This window comes from Misgurnus anguillicaudatus, chromosome 7, assembly GCF_027580225.2.
Source record: "Misgurnus anguillicaudatus chromosome 7, ASM2758022v2, whole genome shotgun sequence".
In the NCBI taxonomy this organism is placed as follows: domain Eukaryota; kingdom Metazoa; phylum Chordata; class Actinopteri; order Cypriniformes; family Cobitidae; genus Misgurnus; species Misgurnus anguillicaudatus.
This window is the reverse complement of record NC_073343.2, coordinates 27,495,753-27,508,436: the sequence shown is the minus strand read 5'-3', so window position 1 is coordinate 27,508,436 and position 12,684 is coordinate 27,495,753. Positions and strand designations below refer to the sequence as shown.

At 34.2% G+C, this 12,684-nt stretch overlaps 1 protein-coding gene across 1 annotated transcript in view; it reads left to right on the top strand.

Annotated features, from left to right (window-relative positions):
* The first annotated feature begins 2,192 nt into the window (after window positions 1-2,192).
* ldah (lipid droplet associated hydrolase) overlaps window positions 2,193-12,684 on the top strand; it is a 71,166-nt gene continuing 60,674 nt past the window's right edge. The window contains exons 1-2 of the mRNA XM_073869685.1: window positions 2,193-2,323; window positions 5,026-5,214. Coding sequence (XP_073725786.1) covers window positions 5,055-5,214 — 160 coding nt within the window. The 5' untranslated portion in view covers window positions 2,193-2,323; window positions 5,026-5,054. The remainder of the gene's footprint in view (window positions 2,324-5,025; window positions 5,215-12,684) is intronic.

Below are 12,684 nucleotides of genomic sequence, written 5' to 3'. Positions count from 1 at the left end.
TAATTGGCCAGCAAACTTGCCTGACCTTAACCTAATAAAAAATCTATGGGGTATTTTAAAGAGGAAGATGCGATATGCCAGACCCAACAATGCAGAACAATGCCATGCCGTATTGCGGCAGTAATTTAGGCAAAAGGAGCCCCAACTAAGTATTGAGTGCTGTACACGCTCATACTTTTCAAGTTCATACTTTTCAGTTGGCCCAGATTTCTAAAAATCCTTTCTTTGTATTGGTCTTAAGTAATATTTTAATTTTTTGAGATACTGAATTTGGGATTTTCCTTAGTTGTCAATCATAAAAAGTAAAAGAAATAAACATTTGAAATAAAGCAGTCTGTGTTTAATGAATGAATAGAATATACAAGTTTCACTTTTTGAATGGAATTAGTGAAATAAATCAACTTTTTGATGATATTGTAATTATATGACCAGCACCTGTATCTTGGCCGAAACACAGATATCATGCAGTGTAATGTAAGATTGTAGTCTTTTTTTTATCTAATCGAAAGATGACTAATGCACATTTTTATACCAGTTTGATCAGTTTGTTTTCTTTTAATGATTGACTCAAAAATGTGTTTTGAAAGAATACTGAGATTACTGCCTAAGCCAGTGTTGGAGCCTTTTGTGCTTTGTTTGGATTTTGTGCTGACATTTTACTGGCTGTTACAGCAACAGCAGAAAATCACATTTAACATATTTCTGTACGAGCGCTGACGGCATCCAGATATTCGTGAAGGTTGAAAATATCACGGATAGTTTCGGAAAAGCGCAATTGAGAACGGAAAGTTTTGGGAAAGCCTAAAGCAATTGGTTTGTTACTATGAACATTTGTCTTAATAAAAACTCACAGCATGTGACTAGATGGCATTTAAAATCCAAAGGTAACACTGCTGTTATAGCACAGTTGTGCAGGTGGCCATTATGGTGCTCGGGTTTGGGCTGATACCTGTCACACCAGATTGGCAGTCTGCTGAAGTGGATCAGCTCTTGAGATTCCCACAGGTCAAAACAAGGTTGGCGGTGATGTGCAGTCAGTTCAGAAATGCACATTGCTTTTTGCAAACACAGCTCATTCCAAGACACTGAATACAGTCGAAACCAATTAAATATTAGACCAATGAGTTGTGAGTTCACATCCAAATTATCAAGAGTTTGTGCTCCTGTATACAGTACCTCAGCGGTAGAGTTGTGTTGGCACCGCAAAACGTTATGGGTTCGAATTCTGTTAATACACATGCAAAAAAATGTCACTTTGGAGAACCCAGATAGTGAATCTAGTCGGCAGCTTCGGTGTGGATCTGCTCCAGAGTCTGGGAAGTGTCTGCCAAATCCATAAATGTAATGTCTTAGCTAAATGATCAGTACTTTTGTCTCTTCTATAATAAATGTCTTTAATATTAGTGGTGTGCCATTATCTCTGTAAAGGTCTTATGTTTTGTTTCCCTTTGGCTCCTAGCCAATAGGTTTTTTGTTTTAAGCCCCTGCACCCCTCACCCAAATAAAACATACAGTACACACATAAAATGACCTAATATGGTGATAAGTTATTATCTAACATATTAGGATTAATGATGTAATTGGAATTTGCAAAGTGGAACAGACAGCACAATCTGTTTTATCAACGCAATATCAACTAAATGACTGAAAATAAAAGGATTTACAACAGGACACAGTGCTACATGCCATAGGACAAAACATAGGACTGACCTATAAATAAAGTAGACATAATATTAAATAAACTTAAGTTAAATAAAAGTACTAAGATATTAACACAATATAGTAAATGCATGCAAACATGTTTAAACATTACATACAGCCTATGACAAAGAACAAGACACAGTAATGGGAGGTATCATAAATGTGCAATGTGCAAGTATGTGTCTCTATGTGTAGTGTAGTTTGCTGTTAGCTCAGTCACAGGGTATGCTATTCATAAATCTGATTGTTTGGGGGTTGAAAATGTCAGAAAATCTGACCAAATACTGTTCTACTCATATTTAATATAGTACAAATAGTATACACATTTTTAAATACATATAGACACACTTATTATGTAGCACGTGTAGAGTGTTTGAGTAACATATTCACTGTCAAATGAATGTATTGTGGTTGAAGGGTTTATCATACACTACAGTAGGGGGCGATATAGAGTTTCGTTTTTTTCGCAGTATATGAACACTTGAGGAGAGAAGAAGAGACAGTAGGAAGTGTTTGCTCTTTTGTACCTGCTGTAACTGTCAGAAGATTACAGTAAATGTCATTACATCTCTTTTTGCGAACTTTATTTGCTCACAAAAGCCCAAAAGAAAAACGTCTGTTGGTAAGAAAGCAATGAAGTCTTTTAAATCTCTCAAAGGTTTTACAGCTGTATCTTTGTATGTGAAGCTGTAGCTTACATTAACTGAATGAATGTTCATTATGAGATTTTAAAGTAATGATTTTATTGAAATCTTAAATTATCTAATAAAACTATTGTTACTAAAAAATGAAGCAACTTGGCAGTTTGCATTATTTTAAGTTGTCAGTGATATCTGAATTTCAATCCCCATAATTATTGTCTATTCCTATTCTATTCTATTCTATTCTATTCTATTCTATTCTATTCTATTCTATTCTATTCATTCTAATCTGTTATTTCTTTATCTATTGTTTTGGTTATTTTGGTTATTTGTTTAATTATATTCCATTCCTTTCCATATTACTGCTTTATTTGAGATACTGAAAGTCTTATAGGTGACCCTTTACCACAAAACCAATCATAAGGGTCATTTATTTTTTACTGATGTTTATACACCACCTGAAAACCGAATAAATAAGCTTTCTATTGATATCTGTTATAGAAATTATGGAATCAGAGGGTGCAAAAAAATTTTATATTGAGAAAATCACCTTTAAAGTTGTCCTAATAACACATATTACTAATGATAAATCTTTTATATATATATATATATATATATATATATATATATATATATATATATATATATATATATATATATATATATATATATATATATATATATATATATATATATATATATATTAGTGCTGCCTCACGATTAGTCGCGACTAATCGTTTGCAGAATTCAAGTTTTTGTTTACATAATATATGTTGGTGTACTGTGTATGATAATTATGTATAAATTCAAACACACACATGCATGTATATATTTAAGAAATATTTGCATGTGTATATAAAGTTTTATATTTTTATATAATTTATATTACATATAAATATATATAAATATAAATATTTATTATATAAATATATATTTTTCTTTAAATTATACATGCATGTGTATGTATTTATTTATACATAATTATTATACATAGTACACCAACATATATTATGTAAACAAAAACGTTTATTCTGCAAACGATTAGTCGCGACTAATCGTGAGGCAGCACTAATATATATATATATATATATATATATATATATATATATATATATATATATATATTTACCGTAGGAAATTAGAACACAGAACATCTTTACCTTATTTGGTCCAGGGTCACATATAGACTAGTTGGCATGAAGAAACATACAGAATAAGATAACTAACTCTAAATTCCAGTGTGCTATGTGTTGCAATTTGTCATTAAAAGTCAAAGGTTAAGGCTTAGCAAATCGCTGGCTTCTCCTGTCTGTGACTTTTGTTCCAACTACTTCTTATTGTGCTGATTATTACAGACATGTCTCACTGATAATATCAAAAGTAAATTCAAAAGTAGAAATTAAAGACAGGTGGCTATGTTTCAATTTGAAAATTAAATATACTTTTTTTTTTTAATAAATGTCTTTGAAATAAGACAACATGACAGATAATATTTGGGCAGAACTTAATATAAATCATAATTATTATGGTAATAATTAGTAATGTATATCAGTGGTGGCTCTTCCGAGGGGCGCAAGTTCAAAATATGGTTCGGAGTGTCATGTGTGTTGCTTTTGTTTTCAAAATATTTGTTTGTTGCGTCATGTGAACCATGTGCATTACGTGTTTTGTCAAAATAAGTGCCTGCTGCACATGCGTCAAAACAGTTTATGATAAAAGAGACGCTCATATTTACAAAATAAACGTAAGACACTCCCTTAACAGTAAACTCTGATTACGCATGAGATTATACGAGTATCTAGTGTCTCTTTTATCATAAACCCTTTAGACGCGTCTGCAGCAGGCACTTATTTTGACAAAACACGTGATGCACAGGGATCACTCGACGTGCAGAACATTACGAACCACACGCATGACGGGCTACATACATATTGTGACGAACTTCGCATCGTGCGCCCTCGAAAAAAGAAATCACTGGCCGCCACTGATATATATTTATTAGAGCTGCAAAAATCGCGGTTAATCATTTGACAGCTCTAATATTTATGTATATTTATTTGAAGAACTTAGATGCAAAAGCTGCTAAATAAATATAAACGTTGTGGTGCTTTGCTTTGCAGATTCCATTAAACGACACAATAAGTGCACAAAAGAAGAATTAGATGATTTCTTTATTCAGAAAAGAAAGTAAAGAGATGCAAGCGATTATTTTGAGTGAAGACATAAAGATTTTGAAGTACTTAGATGGGTTTGCAGTTAAAGAAAGTCAAGTTTGTTAAAAAAACAATGAAATGACTAAAGGGACCTTTGTGAAATTAAGGCATTTCTATAACTGACAAATAACTTTTTCATTGCCATTAAAGTGCCATTACTGAACATAGACACAAGAGCCTAATAAAAAACACTTATTTATAAGAAAACATATCAGACGCACTAAGAGGGTTTTGGATCTGAGCCCTTCATTTATTCATGTCATGAGTTTTATCATTTCAGTAGTGAATGTCTCTTTTGCATGTTTGCCATTTTTGAGGGGGGTCCTTGATTGTCATTTGCCTTATACTGTGATTATCTCTCTCCCTCTTTTGATTTAAAGCTCTTATTGGTCAGTTTGTCTGTATTCTGGTACAGCCATGTGTCATCTGTGAATTATTAAGTCACGTGTCTGTTTCTTTACTGGGTCCAGGAGTGCTCAAGACTGATTCGGTTAATGTGATGTGCAGCCCAGGATCTGAGGGACACGGAGAGGATCCGTCTGTGGAGAACATCTACTGCAGAGGTGCAGTCACTGAAGTGCTCAAGTATGGTCCAACAGACCTGCACGCTGCCAGGAAAGGCCCAAACCCTCCCAAAATGCTCATTCTCATCATTCCAGGTAAGATAGATCAAGTCTCTGCATGGCAAAAAGTCTGTTTTGTCACTATATTAAATAAGTGATCAGCATATTTAAAGGGATAGTTCACCCAAAAATGTCTGTCATAATTTTCTCATCCTCTAAATCTGTATGAATTTCTTTTTTCTGATAAACACAAAAGAAGATATTTTGATAAATGATGGTAAGCGCACAGCTGATTGTACCCATTCACTTCCATAATAGGAAAAACAAATATAATTGAATTTAATACAGTCAACTTTGTGCTTACCATCATTTATCAAAATATTTTTTTCATCATTTATCACAATACTTTAAATAATATTTGTTTAATAAGATTTCAACTTTTTTGGTTTTTGCTCAGCTTCCAAGCATTAAAGTAATGACCACTCTTTCATAATTAAGATCACCCAAATACACTTCATTTTCTTAGTCCAAGCTTTGTTGATGAGGAATAGGCATAAAAAGCTAATACCTACAGACAGCATGGGCTGGTCCACAGGTAATTCAGTGTTATACTGTAGACATATATTAGATGTGATACACTGAACACAACAGAGTCGAACAGATGCAGAAAGTTTAGTGTGGAATCAGGCCTCTACAGAACCTTGTTATACTTGACCTCGGGTTAAGAAGAAATCCCCAGTGGAAAATGATTTTATATGTCCCTGACAGGAGCATCTTGCTCACTGACCTTATGGAAAAGCTTTAGCTCAGAAGCAGATGTCAAACATTAAAAATGCTGTTTGGATTATCATCACATTTTAATGTCTATTAAAGGTACATTGTGTATCTTTAAGAAGGATTTATTGACAGAAATGCAATATAATATACATATCTATATGATCAGTGGTGTATACAAATCTTACAAAATGAACTGTATTGTTTTTATTACCTTAGAAATTTGTTTTTATCTACATACACTGTGTGTCCTCTTAAATAGAAGTTTCCTTCATGTTTCTACAGCAGCCCTAAATGGACAAAATGTCCTATAGAGCGTGTTTTGTTATTATGGTGTCTCGGACAACAACATGTTTATCCTGTGGCGGTTACCGTAGCTTCCCTATGCGTTTCGAAAGGGAGGGGTGAGCTGTGGACTGAGGCGTTGGTTGCACTTCACAATCTCACCACTAGATGCCGCTAAAAATTGACAGGACCTTTAGTGGACCTGCATTGTAATTAATCATTTATATGCCAAATATCACTAAACAGAAAAAAATCATCCACACTATTAAACTTGCAAGTAAAAACTAGGTTTTAAAAAAGTGTTTTAGTAAACAAAAAATCTTTACTAATCTTGACTTTCTTACTTAGTATTTTTGTCTTGTTTTTAGTACAAAAATAAAAAATCTTAAATTAAGATGAATTAAAAAAATAAAATAAAAAATAAGACAAAAAAACACAAAATTTAAGTGAATTTGTGCTTAAAACAAGCAAAAATATAAATACAAAAATATAAATACAAAGTAACGCGTTACTATAACTCCACTACTTTTATCAGTAACGAGCATGTAACGAAGTAATTTTTTTAATCAAGTAACGCAATTACAATTAAAAATTTTAATGACTTTGTTACTCGCGTTACTCTATTTTGTAAAAGACATATCTGCCGTCGCAGGACCGTAGTTGGCGGCGCAATGATTCATTACACTTCATCATAGCCGACAGTGCATATAGAATGAACATGAAAAATCTAAACGGGACAACATACCTTTGTTTAAAAATTGTGCGCAAGTCATAATCCATCCGGTCTCATGTTTGTAAATTATCTTCACCAAGCAATCGCAGTATGACATCAACTTGCATTTGTAGTCCACAAAGGTAATAAATCTAAGAAATGTTCATATATTCTTAGATGTTTACATTGGCTTCATGGAAGAGAACGATCCGCGATTGTTGTTTTCACTAAAATATTCACACTGCGCTGTACACCCGTGTTAAAACTCCATAGTATGTGTGAGCTCGCTTTTAGTTTTAGTTTCAGTCTCTCCATATCCAAACAAACAATCCACTCGCTCTGTGTCCGTCCGACAAAACAATCCACGTAGCCTACTCCGTTTTCTGATTAAATATCTTCCTTTAATCCTGTGTATCATTTAAATCCAACAGAAAACAAACAATATATGACCAAAGAGCGCAGTCCCTGCGGCAAGCTTCACAAGCTGTGTTCCAATTCAAGGGCTGCACCCTACTAAGCATGCGATAAAAGGTGAGCACTCGGCCTTTCAAGGCGCTCAGAAGTTCGCAAAGAGAACTGAAATGAGACGGTCTAACCTTCGGAGGATCCATAATTTGCCTCATCGGCTGCACGCGCATTGCGCCTGTCAGCAGGACACAGCAGAGACGTTTCTAACTTATTAAAATAAATATGAAATCAGAAAAATTATAATTTATTTTAGAAAATATGACATGTTGACACAATTGTCTCCAAATTTTTAAAGACACACTACACAATTTTAACACATTATATATTTTTGTAAACATGCAGAATATTTGTCTAAATGGTCTAAATGATATACATAAATAAACTAAGTTTACATATTAAGATAATTTCTAACAAAAATATTCAAAGGTTGAATCTAAAGCAAAATAGGCTCCTACAGTAGAGGGCTCCAGACTAACTTTTTTCACTAGGAGCACAGTGGCCCCCAACTGAAAATTTTAGGGGCACAACCAGAAAATTTAGGGGCGCACAACGTAAATCAACATGCTAACCAAATCTACTAATTTCCACTGTATTACTAATAAATACTTTAATAATAGATGCAGAAATTACAAATGTGATGTTTCAAATTCAGTGTCACATTTTATTCTGCACTTTTGAAGATGCAACAACAAGGTAAACTGACAGCACCATCGCTGTCATGACAGTACAAACAGTAAACAAAATACCATTCCGAATAAAAAAGTGCTTAGTAACAAAGTGCTTAGTAACCTTTCGGTCATTTCACAGCTACAAACAATACTTAAATGTATGTAACTCTGCATCATCATCCGACGGTGACACTGTAGACCAGGGGTCTCCAACCTTTTTTCATTGAAGAGCTACTTTCTAAAAAAATAGAAGTGGTCGAGAGCTACTTGTGTCACGTAATACCTAAATCTCTTAGATAATGTATCATTCCTCTCAAATTCAGTTTGAGTTTTTGTGTACACGTGTATCAGAAGAATTTATTTTAATAGAAAACACTTTGCATATTATCTTTACACATATTAATGAAATAAACACTGTAACAGTATTTAAATAAGTAGGTTCATTATAGCTGCAACTTTAACAACAAGTTAAAATATTTAAATGGGTGACTGAGTTTAACTGGAAAGATTTGAATGCATGTTTGTTTTTTTGTAAACAAAGAACTGTAATACTCAACTTCATAACTATCAAAATATTAAATAGCTACATTTGGGATTTTTAAAATGAATATAAAATCCAAATGCGTTAAATGTCATGTCATTTCATTCAAGTGACATTAGCAACCAAGTTAAATAGTATTTCAGTTTGTTTTAAATAAGGAGCCAGGCTTGTAAGCATTGTTGGGCGTGAGTGTATGTGTAAAGTTTTAACGCATCATACGTTTTGGGAGATGCGGGTGTGAAGTCTTGCGATGAGGACTTGCGGAGACAGGCGTGAGTATTTAATAAGCATAGAGACACAGGCTGCGCGTGTGCGTCAAGTTTAAACACCTGTCTGTTGTGGAAGACGCAAGCGCAAAGTCTTGCAATGCGGAAACGGGCGCGAGTATTTAAGAAGCATTGAGAGAGACAGGCTGTGCGCATGCTTTAAATTGAAACCCCTCGTCAGTTTAGGAGAAGCGCTGTTTTTGAATCATACATGTTAAATTACTGATGTCATACGCCTGTCTACACAGCTCAAAGCGACGTCAAACACGCACCCAGTCTTTACTACCACAGGCGCTTGTAACACTAACCAGACATCCAAATGCCGCCATAACCACAGAAAATAAATAAATAAACCCACGAGCGAGCTACCTGTAATTAACATTTGCGTGCGCTCGCGTCTCATTGATTATTTCATTTCTCATTGATTATTTCATTGCTCATTTCATTGATCATTGACATGCCCCTTCCACGTTTAATGTATAAAAAATACGGAGGGTGGGGGAGGCAAATTTACTGGTCGCGGCACATCCGATTTTACATCCAGTCGCACACTCTCAAATTTTGGTCGCAAAATGCGACCATTTGGTCGCAGTCTGGAGCCCTGCAGTATGTAATATATTAGAGCAGTGTTCTTCACTCCCAATCCTGGAGAGCCGGTGTCCTGCAGAGTTTAGCTCCAACCTTAATCAAACACACCTACCTGTGATCTTCTAGTGATCATGAAGACATTGATTAGCTTGCTCAGGTGTGTTTGATTAAGGTTGGAGCTAAACTCTGCAGGACACCGGCTCTCCAGGGCTGGGAGTGAAGAACACTGTATTATAGTCTTACGTGTAAAATAGCCAATCCATATCATTTTACTGTTTGACTGTTCAGTACTGTTCATATTTACATTTAAAAAGCAGACATAAAAGTAACTTAAAAGTACTTTTCTAAGTAACTAATTACTTTTGATATACAGTAACTGGAAGGGTAATTCAGTTACTTTTAAAAGAAGTAACTAGTAACTGTAACTAATTACTAATTTTCAGTAACTTGCCCAACACTGGTCATTAATGACATTATTTTCATTTTTGGGTGAACTATCGCTTTAAAACTAGACTTATTAGGTCATTTTGCTCATCAAGAAAATGCATCTTGATTTAAGAATTTCTAGATATTTGTAATAAAATATTTGTCAAAAAGCACATCAACAAGTACTCAACAAGTCTGCAAAAAGATCATGTCATGGGTTCCTCTCAGGATCTCTTAAGGCCCCGCCCCCAAAATCTCCAAAAACAGAAAAGTCATTTTTCTTGTCCAAAGCAGTCATTTTAATCTCCTAATTTAAACAAAGTACATTGAGTACTTGTTGTGCTGACGTGAACTATTGGGGAATAAAGGGAGCCCCAGCCACAGATGTGCAGGAAAGAAAGCGTGGTCAAACTGATGACCTTCTAGACGCTTATTCTTAGTGGTCTCTATTCACCAGGCTCTGAATGTCACTGAGCATTGTGCTCAATAGACTCTTTATGGGAGTCCATACGGCAGCGTTGTTATTGTAGAGCCTGTGCCCTTTTCTCTAGAGATAACGGCAATAATCTCTACAGTCTCGCCAGAGACTCCCTGGGCTCTCATATCCGCCAGGTATACCACAGGTGCTTCTGTTTTAATGGACTTTTTTGTATGGATGAGGAATGGTGTCGTATTGTCAAGACAAGCTAAGCATGTTAGAACGATATAAACTAAAGCAATATTTCTTTCAGCAGTGGTGGATATTGACAACACCTTGAAGTCATACTTGTCTGGTGTTATCACTCAAAATGCCAGTTGTGTCTTGCTTGTTTCTTTCATGTTTTAGGGAGATTTCTTTCTATGCCCAACATCAGGTTAAATATCGATACTTTGATATTCATCTCTGATACCATAAATGTCAAATCACCTTAGTTGACAAAGGATACTATCTGTGATAACTGACTGAACCACTGGATGGCAGCAGGTTTGTTGTGTTATAGTTGGTTTTAAATGTACCCGGCTGGGCACAAAGTGTCTTATGTTGTAGTGTTCAGTATATTGAAAACTTTACCATCGAAAACTGACCTATTGAGCTTGCTATAGGTCAGAACTGAATGATCAATGATTATTGTGGAATATTGAATAGTTTGTTCCTTGTTCTTTCAAACGAAGTGTCTACATTAAGTTTATCTTCTAAATATTGTAAAGAAACTATACAATATACTGTATTCGGAAATAAGCCGTTTTTGAAAAAGTCCTCAAGCTGTTTATAGTTTAAAGGTAAAACATATAAGTTATGATCACTCATACAGTATGTAAAGCGTGAGATGTTCAGTGGGTCAGGGCTGGAGCTCCAGATGGTTCTGATTTATAGGAACCTGCTGTGCAAAGCACTCCGCTTGTCCCGGCAGCTGTATCCAATAGCCCACAGTATCACGTTGTTTGATAATTCATAATAGTCTTACAAAGATTTCTCTTTCCTTTGCCATCTTCAGACAGTATAACCGAGCTGTTTTCCTCTTTTCTTTCTATAAGTGGAAAGTTGAAAAGTTGAGGCAGGTGAGTTTTACTCTTAAATTATGTTTCTAATAAGAAAGTATCTCTGGTCTTTTCTATTCCCTTCAAATAATCCAAGGGGTATTTTTCAGGGGGAAACTAATATTTGTGTCAGTTTTAATGGTTCATGTAAGTAACAGCCTCACTCCACCCAACTTTACTGACTGCTATTCAACTACAGTATATACAATTTGTTAAGTTTTACCATAATGATTGCTAGTATTTGAATAGCAGGTGGATTAGGGTCATGATGGGCCTGCCAAGGAAAGTTATTATTTTTCATGCATTCACTGTAAACCCGGATAAGTTCTACTAACTCAAAAAAATTGAGGCAACTGATTGCCGCTATTTTTCTAAGTTTGCCAACTTAAACGTTTTGAGTACTGACAACTTCAATTCAAATCAAAAAAAATTATTTATCTAAACTTAGATAAAGTCTTATATAAATTAAATTATATAATTTATGTAACTTAAATTGTAGTAGTAGTTTTACTTAAATATTTTGTGGCAACTGATTGCCTTGTTTTTCTTAAGTTTCCTTTACTCAAATATCTACATTTTACAACTTAACAGAACACTGTAAAACCCGACAAGTTCAGAGTACTCAAAATATTCAAGTAAACTAACTAACATTTAATTTTGTTCACAAATCACAGAAACATATCATGTGACTCATGAAAATTTGATACCAGTGAAAGTGTTGAGACTGAGCTCAGTGCTGACTTTCACATCATAGGTATTGTTTATATGATAAAGCAACACATTATTGACCTAAAGCCTAAGCACAGGCACTACACTTCTGAACAATGGTAAGCACAAAACTAAAAAAATAGCAAACTTTTCTAAATCTCCAACATAAATAAATGTTTAACACTACTGAGTCTTTTTGTTTACTAAAAACCACATAAAATATCACTTAATTTCAAAAAATGCTCTCATTTTGCGGGGCTCATGCAAAGCATGCTGGGAACTGAACCTCCTCAACCAATGGTGTTGATTTAACTTGTGAAGTAAAATTATGAAGTAAATTTGCAGTGACAGACTCTTTCTTATACACTGAAAAAACGAACTTTTTGGTGTAGTATTATTTATTAGATTAACTCTCATAATTTCTACATAATAATATTAACATTTATTGAGAACTAGATTTTCCTAAGTAAAACGATGATAAATACACAATTAATTCATGTAAAAAATGAACTGTGTGGGAATAGTAAGTCTTATTAGATATTTTCTTGTATTATTTAACTGTTTTATAGTCACTGCACATAGTCCTAAAATAATTAAGTAAATTTTAATCAA